General features: G+C 42.9%; 1 protein-coding gene and 1 long non-coding RNA gene across 3 annotated transcripts in view; both read right to left on the bottom strand.

Moving 5' to 3' along the window:
- Positions 1-352: 352 nt before the first annotated feature.
- Positions 353-16,832, bottom strand: slc26a5 (solute carrier family 26 member 5). Of its 2 annotated transcripts, none has more exons than XM_034865368.1 (18): positions 16,607-16,832; positions 14,687-14,965; positions 12,564-12,703; positions 10,845-10,955; positions 6,991-7,172; positions 6,570-6,734; positions 6,224-6,459; positions 5,886-6,033; positions 5,296-5,409; positions 5,123-5,200; positions 4,845-4,940; positions 4,175-4,281; positions 3,929-3,998; positions 3,729-3,821; positions 2,501-2,608; positions 1,584-1,772; positions 1,435-1,489; positions 353-561 (listed from the first exon to the last, which is right to left on the bottom strand). In XM_034865368.1, the coding sequence occupies exons 2-18, from the start codon at positions 14,842-14,844 to the stop codon at positions 422-424; spliced, it is 2,190 nt and encodes a 729-aa protein (XP_034721259.1). In that variant the 5' UTR covers positions 14,845-14,965; positions 16,607-16,832; the 3' UTR covers positions 353-421. The 2 variants fall into 2 exon arrangements, with proteins under 2 accessions (XP_034721259.1, XP_034721260.1); XM_034865369.1 differs by having other exon boundaries at positions 14,687-14,968; positions 16,598-16,794.
- Positions 16,833-17,788: 956 nt separating this feature from the next.
- LOC117939998 overlaps positions 17,789-20,227 on the bottom strand; it is a 14,147-nt gene continuing 11,708 nt past the window's right edge. Inside the window, exons 2-3 of the long non-coding RNA XR_004655690.1 lie at positions 18,198-18,202; positions 17,789-17,800 (exon numbers count right to left, since the gene is read on the bottom strand). This is a non-coding gene — a long non-coding RNA (uncharacterized LOC117939998). The remainder of the gene's footprint in view (positions 17,801-18,197; positions 18,203-20,227) is intronic.

Raw genomic sequence — 20,227 nt, 5'->3', positions numbered from 1 at the left:
ATCAGGACAAACCTTGTAACGCGTCACATGATACCAACAACAGGATATTAGAAATTTTACTTCTCATACATTTTCACCAAAAACTAACATTTTAATCCAGCAAAGCAGTGAAAAGTTGACCACAACTTAAAAAAGTGCAACTCTAAGCACATCCTGTATATGGCCGTGAGAAAGTCAGCTAGAAACTCAATCCTGCACGTGTGATTGGACGATAAAAGCCTCAAAGCTGCACTGGCCCCCTTAAGTCCACAAGGTGGTCTGGCTGGTGAGGGGGGACAGCTGTTCTACAACACTATTCAATATGAATGACCGCTCCATTCATCCCTACTGTGAAGCATCAGGAGGACCCTCCCCTCCCCTCCCCTCCCTCCAGGTCTGCAGTCCCAAGGCCGGACCAGGTGTCTTCTGGTCCCGTCACCCGTCAGGTGGTCCCGTTGTTCGAAAGGCTGCCGGCTGAGTGCTGACAGCGCAGTACTGCATCGTGGACGGTGGGGAACACCATCTCTGGGGTCAGGACCCCCGTGAAAAACTGTAAGGTGTCCAGCTCAGACAGCAGGGTTCCTTGTAGATTAAAGCAGAGATAGAGGATCAGTCAGACCACATGCAGACCGTGTCCTAATACTACAGGATGTAGGGGACGGCAGTTACATCTCACGTCTGCTGTACCAAGTTACGACTAATGACATTCATGAATCTTGCTGTCTGGATTTACCCTGCAGAGACCTGAGGACCAGGTAACCATAGTCCTCAGATTGGACAGATAGTCTAGCTAGCTGTCTGGATTTACCCTGCAGAGACCTGAGGACCAGGTAACCATGGTCCTCAGATTGGACAGATAGTCTAGCTAGCTGTCTGGATTTACCCTGCAGAGACCTGAGGACCAGGTCTCCATAGTCCTCAGAAATCCACCAAAACTTAAAACACCAACACAAAGAAAGAGGACGGAAAAGGACATCCGGTGGGAATTTCCGGCGCCAAAGGAGCTAACCCGGAAGGGGAAGGTCGAGGAAGTACTGTAGACTAGAAGTGCTGTTGACTTTGCTGTGTAATACTACTAAATAAAGGGTATGGTGTAAGTATTTAGTAAGTAATACTCTAAAAACTGTCTACTAAGCGTATTTGGACCATATTGATTAGGTTTGATGATCTATTCATTGATGGATTTGTCAAGTAAAGCCTATAGTGATCCCAATATAATGGTGATTATTATGTCATAATACATATAATAAAACAGTGGTGTGCAACACGTGACCTTGGCATTTCCACATCAGAGTTACGGGTTTAATCTGGGTAAGGCATCTAAACCAGGTCCCTCATGATCCCACAGATGAATCCAGGTCAGTCTGTATTAAATGCATGTCAAATGAAATCAATGACAGTAGTGATTATTGCTCCGTATCTCTGACACGGAGACAAGTCCCCGTGATTACTCACGGCTGCAGCTGGCTATCACCACTCGGACGTCCACCGCTGCATATTCCTTAACAACCTGCAGAGACAAATCCAGATGTCATCCTGAACCCGTCGTCCCGATCCCCAACTGTTAGAAACCCCGTTCCCCGAAAATACCCTCAAGGGCGAACCTGTTTGACGGCTTTGGCCCCGACGGAGTCGATGAAGCTGGCGGGGGTCCAGTCCAGGATGATGGAGTGGACGGCGCCGAGGGGCTCGAGGAAGACCGCCTCCTCGCCGTGTCTGTCCCCCAACTGGCCGTTCCCCTGCTCCTTCTCCGCGTTCTCATAGGACAAAACCTCATGGGTCACGCCCCGCTCCTTGTTGTAGAACCAATCAAAACAGAGGGATGTTTTTAGGACAGGAACCTAACCTTTCTGAGGTCTTCCTGTCGAAAATGAACCCTTTTTTAAAGACTTTCGTCCCTCTTTTTAACATTTTAATCCCTCTACCTAATTTTTAAGTTACTTATTTTATCTAATAGTTAAGATGACAGAATCACAGACTGGTTTATGTCAAATTTTAGTCCGGAGACTGTCTTGAAACCCTCTTTTTCACATGCTATGAGCCTGAATATTACAACCAAAATCATTCTTTTTACCTGCAAAGAATCCTGTCTGGGTCACACACACACATGCATCCAAGTTATTTTGGGGCACTTGGGTTATAAGAAACACATATTTCTGATATAAAAGCTTTGAAAACCGGTCAAATTCAAACCTTAAAACAAGGTATTACACGTGTTTGTGTATTTTTTGGATGCTACCACTGCGGGGAGCCAGAGTCCACCATTTTCTACACAGAGGCTCTGAGACTATGTACAGTTTATCTAACTAAAGAGACAAAAATGTCCTTGATTCAAGTCCCTTTCACCAAAACAAGCTGTAGTAGTCATGCCCCCTCTTCTCCACGAGGCCTTAGAAACATCGTACAGCAGCCATGGGAAAGACGTAGTGCACTCCCTGCGGGACCTGACAAGCCCACACATGAGCCCATAAACGCAGATATGCAGCACGCCGACTCAACAGGGCTCTAAACCCCGACTCACCTCGGCACACGTCACCTTCAGTGGGCCGCTGGGGTTGCCGTTCGCCTTCCCGGCCCGTTTTTTTTGGGCTTTCCGGGCGGCTTGCAAGCGCTCGGGGTTCACTCCCGTCTGCAAAGACATCATCAACATGGGAGTTACAAACACAGGGGGCTTTATTTGGTTCTTGTGCTGTATGGTTCCCCATTTTAACCTAATCATGAACTCTAACTGCCTTTATAGGAGACGTAGGTAAGGTTTTATTATAGCAGGCTTGTGATTATGACATTAAACTCTCGCATTGTGTTTGATTGAGTGGTTTTTACTCTCCCAGGCTGCAGTGGAGGCCTTTTCAGGTTATTCTAGTTCAGATTATGGGACGTGTCTTTTAACATGTACAACTGTAGACGTTTAATGGAACAGGAACTAAGGAACAAAGCAAGCTTTTCTTGTTGAGCGTTAACAGAGAAGATTGAAATCACTTCCATGTCTGTGTATTCTACATATGAAGCTCCTTCTGGTATCTTATCTTAGCATAAAAACTTCTGGAGCTTCATATTTGCTCCACGGAGAGTTTCTCCTTTAACTTTTGGCAGAAAGAGCGAGTTAGATTTCAGATTCCTTCAGAAATGTTGTCAGTATTTCCTAATTTGTGAAACTGTTCCTTTAAACGGGATCCGTTCCCTGACTTGTTCAACGTGTTTCTGGACCCAGACACGGGTGCAGTCATACCGTCGTCCTCGTTTTTACACATGGACTTCATCTTAAAAACCTGGGCCCCCTTCTTCAAACGTGGCTCTACTAATCCTCTCACTAATCGGGCTGAGATAACCCCGCGGTTGGAATTATTATTGACATAAAAATGGCAAAATGAGTGGAGTTTGTGGTTCACATTATCGGCTTGAGTGGCAGCCACGTGATTGCACTTTCCACATGGCAAGTGTGTCGGAAAGCCTCCCAGCATGCACTGGGAGGTGTAGTTTTGGTCTACAGCGCGCTTTTAGATCCTTTTCAGGGGGGCTCAAACCCTAAATGTCCTCTCAGCCCCCCTAAATCATTTTCACATGTGGCTGGGTGACGGTAGTGACGATCTACATGGTGCCAACACTGCTAATTCTAGACGTCATTGCACTTTATACGAGCCGTTTCAGTCCATCAAGAAAACTGTGATAATCTTCCACTCCCTCCATACGTGACATGTGACATTATTATTACTACACAGACATATTCATAGACATCTTTGAAGGATTACCTTCTTCTTGAGGGCGTTCACATAAAGCTCACTGTTGGCGAAGTAGATTGAAGAGTTGTAGAGGAAAATCTTGATCCCGTCGTATTCAGCCGCCTGGGAACAGAACACAAATCACGAGTTCAGAGCAACAGACTTACTGTGTAATGTTTTAACCTGGGTTCAAACTCAAAAAAAGCCTTTTTCTCTCCTGGCGGTCTCACCTCTTCGTACTGATCCACGTCACAGTACAGCCCTGTGCCCGGAACATGACCCAGGATGGCACTTTCAGGGCTGGAAGGTGCGGAGAGAGGTCAGAAACACGTAAATAGCACGCTTGGAGCCCCACCCAAATCTGTTCATCCAAATTTATTGACGTGCTATATGTGGCTTCCATTTATTCAGTGAACGTGGAGAGAATCCCACGTTCGGACTACAACTCTAAAGACAAGCGGCGGCCTTTTCAGTACCTCTGTGTTCTGTAGATGACCGTTAGTATGGCGAAGGCGATGGCCGCCAGGAGGCCATAGTCCAGTCCTAGCAGCACGGACGCTACGAAGGCCACGAGCCAGATGGCCTGAGGAAGAAGAGGGAAGCAGCCTAAATATATGGACAGGAAGTGTTACAGCAGAGCGACAGCTACATCCTCTTGTCCTCAGCTGAATGGGAACAAGCAGGGTGACTGACATCATGTATGAGATCAACGGCATGTGACAGGGGGATGAACCCCATCATGTCTCAGTCAACATATGGCCTTCAGTAACTGAAGAGAGAAATCCTACATAGTCACCAATAAGCTAATGATGTTTAAGAGTCACTCTTAGCACCTAAAGGGTACACTTTACTATCCATTTTCTCCCTCCAACTCCAACTAAAAGTGCAGAACTTTGTTTGTTTTTGCTTTAGAAAACATAGTAAAGGTGGGTAGGACCAGAAAAGTATTTCTTTTAACTTCTTCCTTCTCCTTTTTGAACATGGAAATCTTATTTGAATCACTTCCTGGGATGTTGATCCATATCTTTGCTGACGATTTTGTTTGTGGAAGCTGTATTGCTGTAACTTAAATGTTCCTAATTATCTGTTATATGGTCCAAATAAAGCCAATCAACCAAAGTTTGGATTTGGTTTTTGGCGACTGACCAGCTCGATGCTGCTGTTCCTCCACAGAGCGGGAATGTCTCTGAACTGTTTGAACATCCCCAACAGGTTCACCATGATGATGGCGGCCAGCGCCGTCTGGGAACCACGAGGACAAAACAACGATTAGTCTTTTCAGCTGGTTACACATTAACCAGTCATCGTCACCGTAATCTGGAACTTTATCGGTGGAGGTGTCAACATAAAAGGGTTCTGCAGCTCCACCTGTGACGCCAAGCCAGACAGGAAGCTGGGTCATCATCAGCAGCAGAGTCACCCACCTGAGGGAGCGGCTGGAAGACGAAACCAATGGCAACCACCACCAGCAGCACCAAGAGAGACCCGAGCAGTCCCGCTATCTGGACGCAAACACACACAAACAGTTTTACAACACCACTTTAGTCTTATCAAGAAAGATAGCGTCCTACTGTGTGTGTGTGTGTGTGTGTGTTACCTGGGTTTTTCCACCAGTGCTCTCCTGCACCAGACTCCTCGACATGGAGCAGGTGATGGCGAAGGTTTGGAAGAAAGAGCTGATGAAGTTACACAGGCCGAGGGCAATCAGCTCCTGAGAGCACAACGACACAAAGGTTGGGTGTCAGACCATGACCCTACATTCAGACCGTTACCCGGTGAAACCAGCTCTGGCACGTTAGCCCAACCGCTAGCGTGCGGGTGAAATGAAGCAGAGGACAGTAAAGAACCCATCGAAATCCACAGTGAACTCCAGAAAGGGTTAGCTGTGCTAAGCTGAAGTTACAGTGACTTCTCCTTTCCAGAAGGAAGTTTGTCTAATGTCTAATCCGATATTGTAAGATACAGCATATTCCCGGAAAGAAGGGCTTCTCCTTGCTGGGATATCTGCCGCTTTACATAGCCTAGTGAAGCTATGTGAAGCTATGTGGCTTCAGTGTCACGTCATTGGGCAGCTTGAACTAAAAAAAGCCAGAACGCAACACAAAGGTGTCCGGCGGAAAGGGCTTTCTGGGTTACTCCTCAGGTCGGCGTCGAGTTCATCGTGCCTCCTCAGATGTCCAGACTCACCTGGTTGCCGTCCACGCTGTAGCCGTGCTTCAGGGCAAAGGTCTTGGCGAGCGAGATGCCCATTGAGAATCCCACAATGGCTACGGCGAAGGAGTCTGCGACCAAACTGGGCAACAGGGAGAACTCCGGGGCCGTGGGAGGGAGGAGCCTGAGAACACATGAGATAACACTACTAGTTCATCCATCCCGGCGTGTCAGTGTGTCTTGGCTGCGATGTTTTGATGGTTAAGGCTCGATGTGGTGAACCGGGGCCAAAAACTACAAAATGAATACAAATAAGATGGCACCAAGTAACAAGTCCCAATTGTAAAATCCCATGAAGTAATGTAAGAACCTACCCGGTGGGTATCTTCCCAACCACGTCCACCTTGTAGTCCTCCGATAGGGACATGCCATAAGAGACGCCGGTTGACACAATGACCACGATGATCTCTCCAGGGATGGGAATGGGCAGCTTCTTCTTGAAGCGCTCGTTGAGGTCTTTGATCACGAACAGGAAGACGAAGCACACGAGGCCCAGGATGAGCGTGGAGACGTTGGTGCTTGTGATGTCACAGAGGACCGCCTTGACGCTCTGGGGCGAGAGTTGGGGACCATTGATGCATTTGAGCAATACTGTGTGAATTCAAATCACGTAGGGCCCACCTTCCACCTACAAACCCTTCAGAAGCTATTGAAACTCACGTAAATAGCAGAGAGGGGCCCGCTGAAGCGCTGCGTTTTCACCCCCAGCAGGTACTTCAGCTGAGAGACGACAACGTGCACCGATGCCGCTGTGGTGAAGCCTCGCACCAGCGGCTCTGTGAGGTAGATCGCCACAAAACCAAACCTGAGGAGACCCAGCACAAACTGAAGGAAAGGAAAACAAAAAGCAGAAGGAAGGAGGTCAAGGGGATGAGAACAAGCAAAACATCGAGTTGTTGATACATCAACAGTGATTCAGACGTGCTGCTGCTTTGGGTAAACAGGGATTTTGGAGCGTGAGAAGATCTCAGCAAGCTGGATCACTTTACTGTGATGTTTCTACCAAATAACAAGACCCTCTGTGGGGGCTCAGGGAAGATAGACCGTATCAACAGCAGCTTTCAGTGGTTCTGAGGCTGACCTGGATGATTCCCACCAGGGTTGTGAGCACCACGGCCACCTGCACCCGCCTGGCATCCCGAGCCTCCACGTCCAGGACGGCAGACGCGTTGGATCCGTTGGCGGGCGGGACGTAGAACATGGAGTCCGGGGCCTCCCTCACTGCGACACTCCCGATCATCAGACTTATCACGGCAAAGGTGCCTGCGGAGCACACAAAGACAAACAAAACAGGGGTTTGACTTCACCTTTTCAAGCTTTGCTCTGTACAGTCTCATGTCCACTGTAAGTGTGAAATCAGGTCATCTTGCCTGGCACTAGACCAGTTCTTCCCTGGCCCTTTCTGCCAGAGTTTAAGGTTACTACGTCCACAGCAACTTGCTATCAGACCACTTTACAGTGAAGCCAACTGCTCCCTGCTGGTCTATCCACATCAGCTCTTTTGTTTAAAAGGTTGAGGTTTGGTTTTTCACATCCTTTTGTCAGACTTGGAGCCCTCGCTTGGAAAGAAAGTAGCCAGATGGGTGAGATGAGGAGCTAAACAAGTGAGTAACTCGTGAGGCTTTAGATCTGGGTACTTGAGCTGACCCCCTGTGTGTGGGACCGAGGTGCTTGGCAGTTTGAGCTCATTATGCTGTTCTTGGCGCTGAATGTGGAAGGCAACCTGGCTGTGTGAAAAGGCCACTGACTGCCTTAAAGGCCGCCATTGATTTATACCAGGATACGTATTAACAGGCTTAACAACATGAGGATGGGATTAGAACTGCACCCAAAGGCTGATGGTGAACCCATACTGACAGTTTTTCCACCTCCAGCCCTCAATATGCAGCTACATGAGGGAGTAAGCAGAAGACGGGAACAAAATATAAGCACAGTTATAACCCAAACATCCAAATTAATAGAACATGCTGCAAGCACAGTTGAATCTCTGTGCTCCAGTAACAGAACATGTGTAAATTCACCCGTTGCTTGTAGATTGTGGGGATCTCCGACTATAGAATACGATACATAAATGTCAATCAAGCTTGGCTTTGCTGTGGAACATCATGCCAAATGTCTAATCTTTCCAGTCGTGTAGCCAGGCACACCGGCTCTTATCAGGGCTGGCCTTCACTCGCAAAGCAACACCAAACCAAACACAACAGTCCTTCTTCAAACATCCTGTCTGAATCCCGGACGTATTTCACCTTAACCCTACTTAGGCATGTGTGTGTGTGTGTGTGTGTGTGTGTGTGTGTGTGTTTGCGTTCCTGCGTGCATGAGTGATTGAGAATGCCATCTTGCCTAGCACTTGAACAGCGGCCCACGTATTCCCTCTGACTCTCTGCCAGAAGTTGAGACATTTTTATTTCCACAGCAAATTGCTCTCCAAATAAATATAAATAATGAATTTGGGGCATAAAGCACTTTACAGTGACTCCAACTTCTTCCTGTTGTTCACTCCAGCTCAGCTCTTTTGTTTAAAAGGTTGAGCAGGTTTAGATTATTGCGACCATGCGTTAAAGTTATATCGCTTAGAGCTGACATTTGAGAGGACATGGAGCCCTTTCAAGGAAAGAGAGCAGCCAAATAGGTGAGATGTCAGGGTGGCGTCACTGAAATGTCACAATGCTGCAGCTGATGTCAGCCGAGGACACAGTCATCACATCAGAGTTAAAAGATATGGGTGGGGGTGTGTGTGTGTGTGTGTGTGTGTGTGTGTGTGTGTGTGTGTGTGTGTGTGTCCTGGCCGTGTCAAAAGGCCTCTGACTACTTTTTAATAGCCGATCCTCCATTTACAATGTGAAATATACCAAAAAACACGGGATTAGGACACTTCAGGAATCCCTTTCCTAAAAATATTAGGCCACAAAAAAAAGGGAACAGTTTGTTAATGTTCATCATTTTCTAAGTGAAGATTTAACCTTAAAAGAGAGAATTACGGGAACCCCTTTCCTGGAAATACTGCGAGGAAGGTTTGGGTCAACCCAAAATCTATGCTCCCATTTAATGGTTTAAAATCTTTATATATGCTCACGTGAAGCTTTGGATTTCTCCACTTGTTCAAATGTGCCTGTGGCTGTAGAACGAGTGATACTCAGCATTTAAGGACTTTTAATGAGCCATTCCAAAACCAAAAACAAGTGTAAGGAATGAAATAAAGACAGTGTCTTAATCTGCTCTACAGTGATGTAAGCTGCCATCACTAGCATGCCCAGCTAACCAGCTCACTAACTAGTAAACAAAGTCATTATTTTGTGGGTTTACAAGTCACATAAAATAAAAAAAGCCAAGTTTAGGACAAGCACAGGCACATGGCTTCCTCCATCAAGCAGTACTGGATCCTATCAGAATTCGGGGTTACGGCAGCAGAAAACCCCAACAAGAATGTAAGTTAAGCAGCCAAACAGAGTTATGTTATGACGTAATAACACTGTAATCTTACATTGTTCTATCATACGTGCAGCTCCTTACAACTGGCATGATATCACATAGTAGGGCTGCACAATATATTGGTTTTTAACGTTATTGCGCTATCAACTGTCGCAATAAACACATCCCAAAAGCTGCAGCTTTTTATAGGGGGGCCTTTTATATTCTGATAAATGTCAAATTAACTCAAAGAAAGAATTTTGGAAATCATTTTATTTAATTTGTTTTAAATTCAACAAGCGATTTAAAAACGGAGTACACTATAATATCCGTTTATTTATCGCAAGTTATATCACTATCGCAAAATTCATTAACATCACTACATATCTATATTTTCCTCATATCGTGCAGCCCTACCACATATACTCATGTAACCATGAAGGGCATTTTAACTTCTTTAACAAGACTCTCGCTTTAAAGCGAGTCGGCTTGAGACATTAAAAAGTCAGACGCCATTTTCAACCAACTTGTGGACATAATCACAGCTGAATAAGAAGACGAGCATCAAAGCGTCTCGTTCCCCTATCTCGGGGAACAAGGGTTACATACGTAACCCGAGACGTTACCCTTCGAGGAGATCTCGAACTGCGTTGGTTACGACACTGTGCCTAAAGGCGTTCCCATAGTGTCGTCACCGACGCAGTGTCTCATTCCCTATCTCGGGGAACAAGGGTTACATACGTAACCCGAGACTTTTTTTTTTAATCATCATTGCGGTATCAACTGTTGCAATAAACGCATCCCAAAAGCGGCAACATATCGTGAAAGATTATATCTGTAGAAAACGTCACTTTAGTAATTTTGTACTATAGTGTACTGTGGTATGACAAAGAAATCTTGAATCACAAAAAAATGTAGGGGTGCCTTTTATGTTTAATTTATCCAATTTGAGAGCTGAGTACACTTTAATATCTGTATTTATCGCAAGTTATATCGTCATCGCAAAATTCATCATCACTACATATCTATATTTTCCTCATATCGTGCAGCCCATCACATATACTTATATAACCATGAAGTGCACTTTAACAAGACTCTCTTTTTAAAGCAAGTCAGCTTGAAACATTAAAAAGTCAGACGGCATTTTCAACCAACTTGTGGACATAATCACAGCTGAATAAGAAGATAAGAATAAGAAGACGAGCATCAATTAGCCAGAAACAACTAATCTATCAAAATCTGTTGTCTCCAGCTAGAAAAGAGAAGCTCCTGTTGTCTACCTCAGTCTAAAAACAAGGACCTAGTGTTTCTAAGGAGTATTACTGAGGATTTCGAGAGCTCAATCTGCCACTTTTATTATTGTAAACTGTATCTGACGTGTGAGAAAGCCAAACTTGACATGCATAACAACCATAACTAAGAGGGAATTTAGAGACATGAAGGGATCTTGTTGTTTGTTGAATCTCCACCTTAGCTAGGAGGAGATTTATGACCCAAAAAGGAGGCTTTAAGTTCGTTTCCCACCTATGGAGATGTGTCTGGACGTCCCAAAGAAGGTGTAGAGCAGGACGGGGTAGAAAGACGAGTACAGACCATAGACTGGGGGCACAGCAGCCAGCATGGCATAGGCCAGACCTGCGGAGCACAGGAGAGGGAGACGTGTCAGTAAAGTGGACAATCCCATCCCGTTAAGTGAGGTTTTATTTTGTCTTAAACTACAAAAAGTCAAATTCACATTCAAAGGTTGGGTCCAGAAATTTTACTTAAAATGGCCGAACCCTTTGTGTTATATATTGTGTATGTATGTATGTATGTATATTTTGGGAATCTTAACGTATTGCCTGGAGTATGAGAGACATTTTTTATTGTGATTTTATTACTTGTACTTGTTTTGTAAGTGTGTTTAATGTTTTGCATATAACTGTGAGTATGTACATTAAAATTATTTAATACTATTTTTATTTTATTTTATTTTTTTCTCCACTTGTTTATTTATTATTATTATTATTATTATTATTATTATTATTATTATTTAGGTATCTGCCAAGACTAGTATGGGAAGGGTGGGTGAGGGTAATTTTGTTCCCGTTTATAAAAATAAATTAAAAATTAAAAAACTGAAAGGAAATGTATGCTTTGAAATATATAACCTGTTTTGTGCAATTCCTTCAATATAAAAAAAACAAAGACAGAGTAACGCTGAAACCCATCAGGGGTTCACACATTAACCCTCGGTCATCCCAGATGACTAGCATGGCTAAACGTAGCTTGTTGCTACGATTCAAAATCTTTTAACAACAAAAATTCCGGAAACGTGTAAAAGGTAACTTTCAAACATCCAGATAAGTGACAAATGAAAGGAAGTGTCTTATTAAGGTGTTTTTATCCAGGACAACCCTTGAAAACCTTCGTCATGGATTCCTTAAGTCGGGCTGGGGGTCGTTGAGATATTTTTGATACCGGTACAATACTGTGACTTGGATCCCCATTTATTAGTTTTTCTACTACGTGAACATGTCTTTGTGTCCAACAGTTTTTCTTGCGTGCCTCTACGCCGTGTAACGTTAATCACAGACATTATCAGATCATAGAAGAATGCTGCGTGCTTATTGGCTCACTGACGCTGATGAGATTAACTCCTAAAGTATTGAGATTAGGTATTGAATTACTTGGAATTTTTTGATCCGCCAAACTGAATGCAGTAGCGAGCTCTATGTTCAACGCTATAGCTCTCTAGAGAGATGAAAACCATTCTTCCTGACAATATTCTAGATATTTGCTAGATGAGACTCTGAGACACCACATACTGCAATAAGGGCAACCGGCACGATTGGTTCATTTACATTTTAGCATACTTAAACAGTTGCACTTTTTTTTTTTCCATCTTGTATATATTTAAATAATTGTTCTTGTATTTTATTCTTATATTTTTTATTATTATTTCATGTATATTGTATGTATGTATATTTTGTGTGCTGCTGTAACACTGTAATTTCCCATTTTTTGGGATCAATAAATATCCATCCATCTATTCCCTCATTAACGCAAGTCGAAGACAGGCTTAACCCTTGCATTGTCTTCACTTTTGGGACCCTCTTGGATCCCTCGGGTCCCTACTCAGTCTGTGGTCATATCCGGAGTAATTTAAATGTAACTTTTTCTTCTAGTAAAAATTGGGAAACGGGTCAATTTGACCTGAATACAATCCAAGGCTTAAGACAGGTGGGACTGCACGGCACTAACCTTGAGGGAGCTGCACAACTCCCGTGCTGAGACCCGAGACCACATCAGAAAACAGGTACTGCTTGACCGGATAAGACGGCAGCCATGTTAGAATGGGCAGGAAGCTCAGGGCTGCCGCCTTGGCCTTCTCTGATGAACACCTGCGAAAGTAGACACGTGGATTAAGTTATCGGTTTGTGATTGTTTAAATTCGACTGGAAAGAGAAACTCAAACCACTAATACACTGCTCATTCATTGGTAGTTACATAATGTTGGAGCTACTCATCATTTTGATTGATTTAAGTTTGGTTTTCCTTCATCCAGCTACATAAATTTGTCTATCATTAGTATTTTATTCTGGTAAGTTTTAGTGCTTTTGTTTTGAAGGTACCACGCAGCCTTAGCAACCAGGTGTAGTCTACAGATAGAGGTGAACAGGTAAGTGGGAGGTAGACACCGGAGGAGGGGGGGCTGGTGGTTTTTTGCCAGTGACAGAGACCCAGAGCCCCAGAGTCTAGATACGCCATTGATCCTTCACGTGAATCGTTTGTGTACCAAGAAATTGGACGAATAAACCTCCCACAATGCATCTCTTCCTGGACAATGACATGTTTTTATCTCTGTGTAAGATTCGCTCCTTCGGTGCCTCAGTGGCTGCTGAACATCAAGTATTTAGTTTGTTTTGTTCAATCGAAAGACAATTCGCCCCGACACATAAATATTGCATCGAATTAAAAGAGATCTTTCTGTATATTCTGATTATCTGACTGGCGTAAACAACAGCCGTGTCTCAACATCTACCTGCAACCATTAGAAAACACGGTGTGTGTGTCCTCATCCGTTTTCCCATTTCTATGTAAATGTTTCGTAGTATCTCTACTCACAGACCAAGGGTTACTAGGTCTGAACTAGTCAGGTTCCCGTGCTAACTTTAATGGAGAAGTCCCATACCCGTGAAGATATACAGACGTTACACTGGACATGTGCAGGGTGAAAATAGAGTAAAAAGCATTATAACTACGACGGGTGATCACAGGAAAAAGCTGTTAAATTAAATCCATTTATATACTGTTGAAAATTACAGAAAATTAATTAAACATTAAACTATTTAGATAACTTCTTAATCATTTAGGCCAGGGTGTAAAACTCCACTTCCCTAAAACGAGAGTCACATCAAGGGCCAGATTTAGAGTTTATGGCTTTTACGTCATGGGAAAAGTCAAATATGTTTGACTGTATTACTGCATGTCTCATTTAGTATTCTCACTTATGGTTTGGTTGACAAAAATGAAAAGAAAACGCCAAAAAACGTCGGAAATGGAGTAAAAAATGTCCAAAAAACCCGTGAGTGACACATGTGATTTAGGCCAATTATCATCAGGTACATTCTTCCTGTTTTACATCATTTTACATTAAATATCTTTAGTTTTGTCTGATTTTACAATCCAACATTTGAATTAGTGCGGTCAAAAAGTTAAGATGTTCATTTGCGATTAATTGCATTAATGTGTCATCATTAATGCAATTAATGGCACATTTTTATCTAATCTAAAGGTCTTTTGATTTCTTTTTGTCCCATTATTTTGTCTCATTTTAATGCTCTTATCAACTTGAAAAAGTGGATCAGCTCGCTTGGTAAAACATCTTACACATACAGTACATTGTACATATTTAGCATTTTATTTGATTACAATATGACTTAAATGATTAAACCATTATCCAAAATTGTTGGTGAATGTTTGTGTAATGGATGAATCAAATGCATATTTCTGACTTTGGAGGGACAAATCCAGGGGTGAAATCCTCTACTAGTTTGAGTTTGTCTCTTTGGGCTCTGGTATAGTTTCACATTTCAATAGACTAAAACATTAATAAATGTACTATAATAAATGGGGAATTGAATAAAAGTAATCCTTAATTGCAGCCCACATAATACCTGACACTTGGATTATACTATTTGACTTCCAGTGACATTAAAAAAGTAAAGAAACATCTTACACATACATCACATTGAACATATTTAGCATTTTTTGATTAATAGATGACTTAAATGATTAAACCATGATCCAAAATTGTTGGCAAATGCCTATTTCTGACTTTGCCAGGACAAATCCAGGGGTGAACCCCTAAGTATTTAACCTACCGTAACTGGTGCGCCAGCCTCTGTCCGAGGGTCGTGGAGTGGTCTCTGCGGCTGAGGAGCCGCGACCGGACGAGGGCTTCATCGTAGACCGGGCGCTCTACCCTGTACGTCGGCTGGGAGTCTGCGTCCTCCGGAGCTGCTGCAGCGTCCTGCTCCATGCTTGAGGCAGGAGGACTGACGGTAGGGAGTCGGAGCGTGGGTGGGTCGCTTCGGGGTTGTTTACCTCCCCCACCTCTCCGTCATTGTCCCAGTCGGTATATCTTCATTCCCTTAATCTGTCTGCTCAGAGGGCAAGAAAAGACAAGATAAAAGACAAGATGGATTTCATTCCAACACAAACTTAGTCAGTTCTTGTAGTGGACTATAGTCCCCTGGCGATAAGGTTGTGTAAAAAAAAAAAAAAAAAAAAAAAAACTTTATTTGCGCCCAGGTTGCTCAGTTGGTAAATGGAGGTTTACTCCTCGACGCGGCGGACGCGGGTTCGAGTCCGGTCCGGGGCCACTTGCATGTCCCCCCCCTCCCCATTTTCATGTCTTCATATGTCATGTCAAAATAAAAGCCTGAAACACCCAAAAGAATAGTAAATCTTTATTTGGGCCCAGATAGCTCAGTTGGTATTTGGAGGTTTTAATCCTCGACGCGGCGGAAAAGGGTTCGAGTCCAGTCCGGGGCCACGGGTTCGAGTCCGGTCCGGGGCCACTTGCATGTCACCCCCCCCTCCTTCATGTCTTATCTGTTCTTCAAAATAAAGGCCTGAAACATCCAATAGAATAGTAAATCTTTATTTGGGCCCAGATAGCTCAGTTGGTATTTGGAGGTTTACTCCTCGACGCGGCGGACCTGGGTTCGAGTCCGGTCCGGGGCCACGGGTTCGAGTCCGGTCCGGGGCCACGGGTTCGAGTCCGGGCCGCGGCCACTTGCATGTCATCCCCCCCCCCCCCCCCCCCCCCCCCCCCCCCCCCCCCCTCTCTTTCATGTCTTCATCTCTCCTTTCAAAATAAAAGCCTGAAACACCCAAAATAATAGTGAATCTTTATTTCTAACGGAACTAATAACTAAAGCTGAAAGAGGAATGTAGCCGATTAAAAAGTAGAATACAGAAAGTGGCATTCAAAAAAAAAAAAAAAAGACTCATGTACAAATACCTCAAATTTGTGAGTAAGTAAAAGTACTTAGAAGTACATCCCAGCACTGGTCACAAGTACCTATGCCTGCCTCCATAGTACATTTACAGTATCCTGACATTTCTAAATGAAAAAGCCTTAACATGCATGTCTGTATCACTGAATAATGAATGAATTAGCTAAATGAGTGACGTAAAGCCATTTGAACAGGCGTGTTTTCAAGGTGCGCATGCACGTAAGACTACTACGTGTTGTGTGTGACACCTCCATGTTAAAAAGTGTGTCTTTGTAGTGTGTATCCAAGGCGTGGAACGAAGTAATGATAATGGTGTAAACGTGCGTTATATACGATGTTCTCAAAGTGACACGAGCGCACTTTAATGCCTGTTGTGCTGTTTTATGGTCTAATAATAAAAAGTAATATTATTGTAAAATTTACTAGCTTCATTTTTTAGTTGGTGTATGGTTGCGCGTACCCGTTTTTAATCAAGTCTCCGACGCACGAGCAGTTCCCAAACAAGCCTCGCGCCTCTTGCCGTTTCCTTTCCTTAACGTCTGCTAGCTAACACGAAATAAAAAATAAATAAAAAGGACAAATAGTGACTTAATTAAGTTGAAATGTGAGCCAGAAAAAGACTGAATTAAATGGTGTTCGCGTGACAAGAATTAACCGGTGTGTGTCCAACTATAAACCCGGTCCTAGCGGACCTAGGACCGGGGTTTTTCCCCGGTTTTCCCCGGTTCTCCAGCAGCATTAAAGCTAACATAAAGATGCTAATCCAGACACAACTCTTACCTCCGTACTCCAGCTCCTGCGGGATGCTGCCGTTGGCTCGAGGACAATAAAAACATATAACCTGACCTCGTGAGTTAACGTTTAACTAGGCAAACGCGTAATTAACGTCCTTCGTGGACAGCAACCTGTCACGATACACAGATAGTGTGTGTCGAAAGGATTAAATACTCCTGTGAGAAGTCCTTTTCACCTTCCGGTCTGCAAAAGTAGGCGTTGAACCTCGCGCATGCGCACTTCTCGTCCACTCGGATCAGTTTGTAGTCCTGAATGCTGTGAGAATAAAGCATCCAAAACGTTCAATTTCTCCCTAATAAACCCATATTTTGTAAAGTTACACGCACTTTGCATGTTTATTTATTTTGGTAGATGCTGTTTTAAAGCCTCTTCTGTTGATTTGAATGAATCTGAATCAGATTCTTGGCTTTTTGTAACTTATCTTTTTTAATCAGATTGCTTGTTTCATGACGTAATTTAGGAAACTTTCTAATTTTAGACTTCAGTCTTTTTTAAGACCGCTGAATTTGGCAGAAGAAAAAATCATCCCATCACACAGATAACGGCCCGGCCCTTTTTATTCATCTTATACCCCGGAGTCTATTATTTCTAGTCCCAGTTGCATTATCTTTATTGTTGCTATAATTGCTACTGTTTATCTTATCAACTGCTGTAATAATTAGGATTATTAGGCCTGTCTGAGGTCTCTGGGTCATCTACCTGTAACGTGTCTCAAGACAACCCTTGTTATAATTTGATAATTTAACATTATGTTGACATTTAAAATTCTATCCATCATGTGTCAGTTTTTTATTGCAGAAACCTCAAATTCTGTTAACACACAGTAGAAAAAAACCCATCAAATGACGCTAGTGAAGTAGGTAAAATACTCACAGTGAGACGGTGTTATTCTAGGCTTTGTGTCAGGAAAAAAGAAATTATAAGAAGTATTAAATAAAATAAAAAAAAACGGGGATCGCAGCAGAAAAACATGGTCAGCTCATCAGTATTTGGACGTGACATTGGGGGCCCTCTGACCCCCCTCGGACCCCCCTACTCAGGTACGCCCATTCAGAAATCCATCTAATAATACTTTAAGTGGAAGCGCTCTTATATAATGAGTAAACATCAACCTGAAGTCCATGAAGATGAAGGTATGCATGCATAAAATGTTGGATATCAAATATTATTGAATGGATTCTGTGGTGTAAGGCTAAAATAAAAGGGGAGTATTATTACTATTATTATTATTATTATTTATTATTATTATTATTATTATTATTATTATGTAAGCAGCAACCTCCAAGGCAAAGTCCTTGGAAGTGCTACTAGCTTGGCAACACGTGATCTTTGTGATTTTGCTCCAAACTGATGTCAGAGGGAGACCTCCTGGTGTTGTGAGGATCTCTGGATAGGGGTGGATGACGAAAGCACGCCTGCCTGCGTCATGACGTAGGAGTCACGGGACGTCCTCCTGTTCTCTGGGTTTGTTCTCATCACGTGGTCCAGAATGAAGGAAAACTAGTATTTAATTTTTTGGTTTATTGTTTGTTATTATATTTGTTAAAGACAAAATATGTGTCAATATGAGCAATACGGTTCCTCAGAGACATAAAGAAGACTAAAGAAAAAGATCCTCTCACGAAATCAATTACATGTTTTTAATTTGATTATTTATCAATGAAAACGTGAGAAAAAGTATTAACAAAAAGACAATAATCACTCCAATATCGGGAATGTAATCGCAATATCAGTCAAAATAATCGCTAAATGATACTTTTCCTCAAATGATGCAACCCTACGACCAAGCTACTTCTTATTTATGATGTTTTATTACATTATAAACAGTTTGGTTTGCTTCAGATTAAACCATCTGTAGTTAATAATAATAATAATAATAATCCTAATAATTCATAAGTGTCACCACACCAAACACTTATTTGGAAAAGTTGTGATCAATGGTCCGTCTGTCAAATACATGCAGCCTCTGCAATATGGACTAAAACATAGAGTATAAATACATACAAGTATAACTGGTGTTATGTAGTATCTGTGTGGTTCATGTAGCCTAGTTTGTGGTATTTTAGTACACAGTGTACACACTGGTGCCTTGTGTCCTTGTGTACTAACACTGTGTTTCCAATAGAGGGCAATCACAGTCCAACTCATCATAACTCATGTGTGTTTCCATGTTTTTAGCTGGATTTAAATCAGCAAAACCCCGTTTTTTCACTCCTGTACCCGCCAGACGAGTCCAGTCCAACCTCGGGGTCCCGGGGACCCGTGTCTTCTCTACACACACACACACACACACACACACACACCAGGATGTGGACTGACGTTGCACATCACATCGGAGCGCTATCATGCATCACATGTTTCAAAAAGACATCAAAATCCTCTTCTTAAGGGTTACACCTGCACACATTAATCACTCATGTAATGTCCACGCCTGTGTCTGTCCAGCCCAGCTGATGTCTTGGATAAATGTCTTTGTCCTTATGTAACTGCATTGTTGCTTTTGTCCAAATTTGTCCAGTCCACATCGATGTCCTGCCCATGTCTGTCTTGCCCAGCTGATGTCATGCATAAATGTCTTTATGTACCTGCATTGTTGCTTTTGTCCAAATATGTCCAGTCCACATCGATGTCCTGCCCATGTCTGTCTAACCCAGCTGATGTATTGGATAAATGTCTTTGTCCTTATGTAACTGCATTGTTGTTTTTGTCCAAATATGTCCCTTCCATGTCGATCTCCCGCCCATGTCTGTCTAGCCCAGCTGATGTCTTGCAAAAATGTCTTTATGTACCTTTATTGTTGATTTTGTAGTCCAAATTTTCCATGTCTGTCTTGCACAAATGCCTGTCTAGCCCAGCTGATGTCTTGGATAAATGTCTTTATGTAACTGTATTGTTGTTTTTGTCCAAATATGTCCAGTCCACATTGATGTCCTGCACAAATGTCTGTCTAGCCCAGCTGATGTCTTGGATAAATGTCTTTGTCCTTATGTAACTGTATTGTTGTTTTTGTTGTCCAAATATGTCCAGTCCACATTGATGTCCTGCACAAATGTCTGTCTAGCCCAGCTGTTGTCTTGTATAAATGTCTTTGTCCTTATGTAACCGCATTGTTGTTTTTGTCCAAGTATGTCCAGTCCACATTGATGTCCTGCACAAATGTCTGTCTAGCCCAGCTGATCAGTTACATAAGGACAAAGACATTTATACAATACCTCATCTGGGCTAGACAGACATGGGCAGGACAAATTTGGACAAAAACAACAATGTAGTTACATAAGGACATTTATACAAGACATCAGCTGGGCTAGACAGACATTTGTGCAGGACATCAATGTGGACTAGACAAATTTGGACGACAAAAGCAACAATACAGTTAAATAAAGACATTTATACTGGTCCAATACAAAAACTGACTAAGTGCATTGAACAAATTAACGGCTGGATGTGCCAGAACTTAAATGAAGTAAAAGCTGAGGTGGTTGTTTTTGATTAAAAGTCTGCGCTCAGCTTCAAACAATAATGTTAAAGACAACAGACAAAGCCAGAAATCTTGGTGTAGTCATGGACTCAGACCTGAACTTTAACAGCCACATTAAGACAATTACA

This window comes from Etheostoma cragini, unplaced genomic scaffold (genome assembly GCF_013103735.1).
Source record: "Etheostoma cragini isolate CJK2018 unplaced genomic scaffold, CSU_Ecrag_1.0 ScbMSFa_1523, whole genome shotgun sequence".
Lineage (NCBI taxonomy): Eukaryota > Metazoa > Chordata > Actinopteri > Perciformes > Percidae > Etheostoma > Etheostoma cragini.
This window is presented reverse-complemented; position numbering and strand designations above follow the sequence as displayed.

Bases quoted from the DNA above. Each gene is read 5' to 3' on its own strand.
- slc26a5 (XM_034865368.1), bottom strand. From the start codon at position 14,844: ATGGAGCAGGACGCTGCAGCAGCTCCGGAGGACGCAGACTCCCAGCCG. The intron at 2,609-3,728 runs GTAATCCTTCAA...ATGTCTTTGCAG, and splicing joins TGAACGCCCTCAAGAAGAAG to ACGGGAGTGAACCCCGAGCG. The intron at 1,773-2,500 runs GTGAGTCGGGGT...TTCTACAACAAG, and splicing joins TGAAGGTGACGTGTGCCGAG to GAGCGGGGCGTGACCCATGA.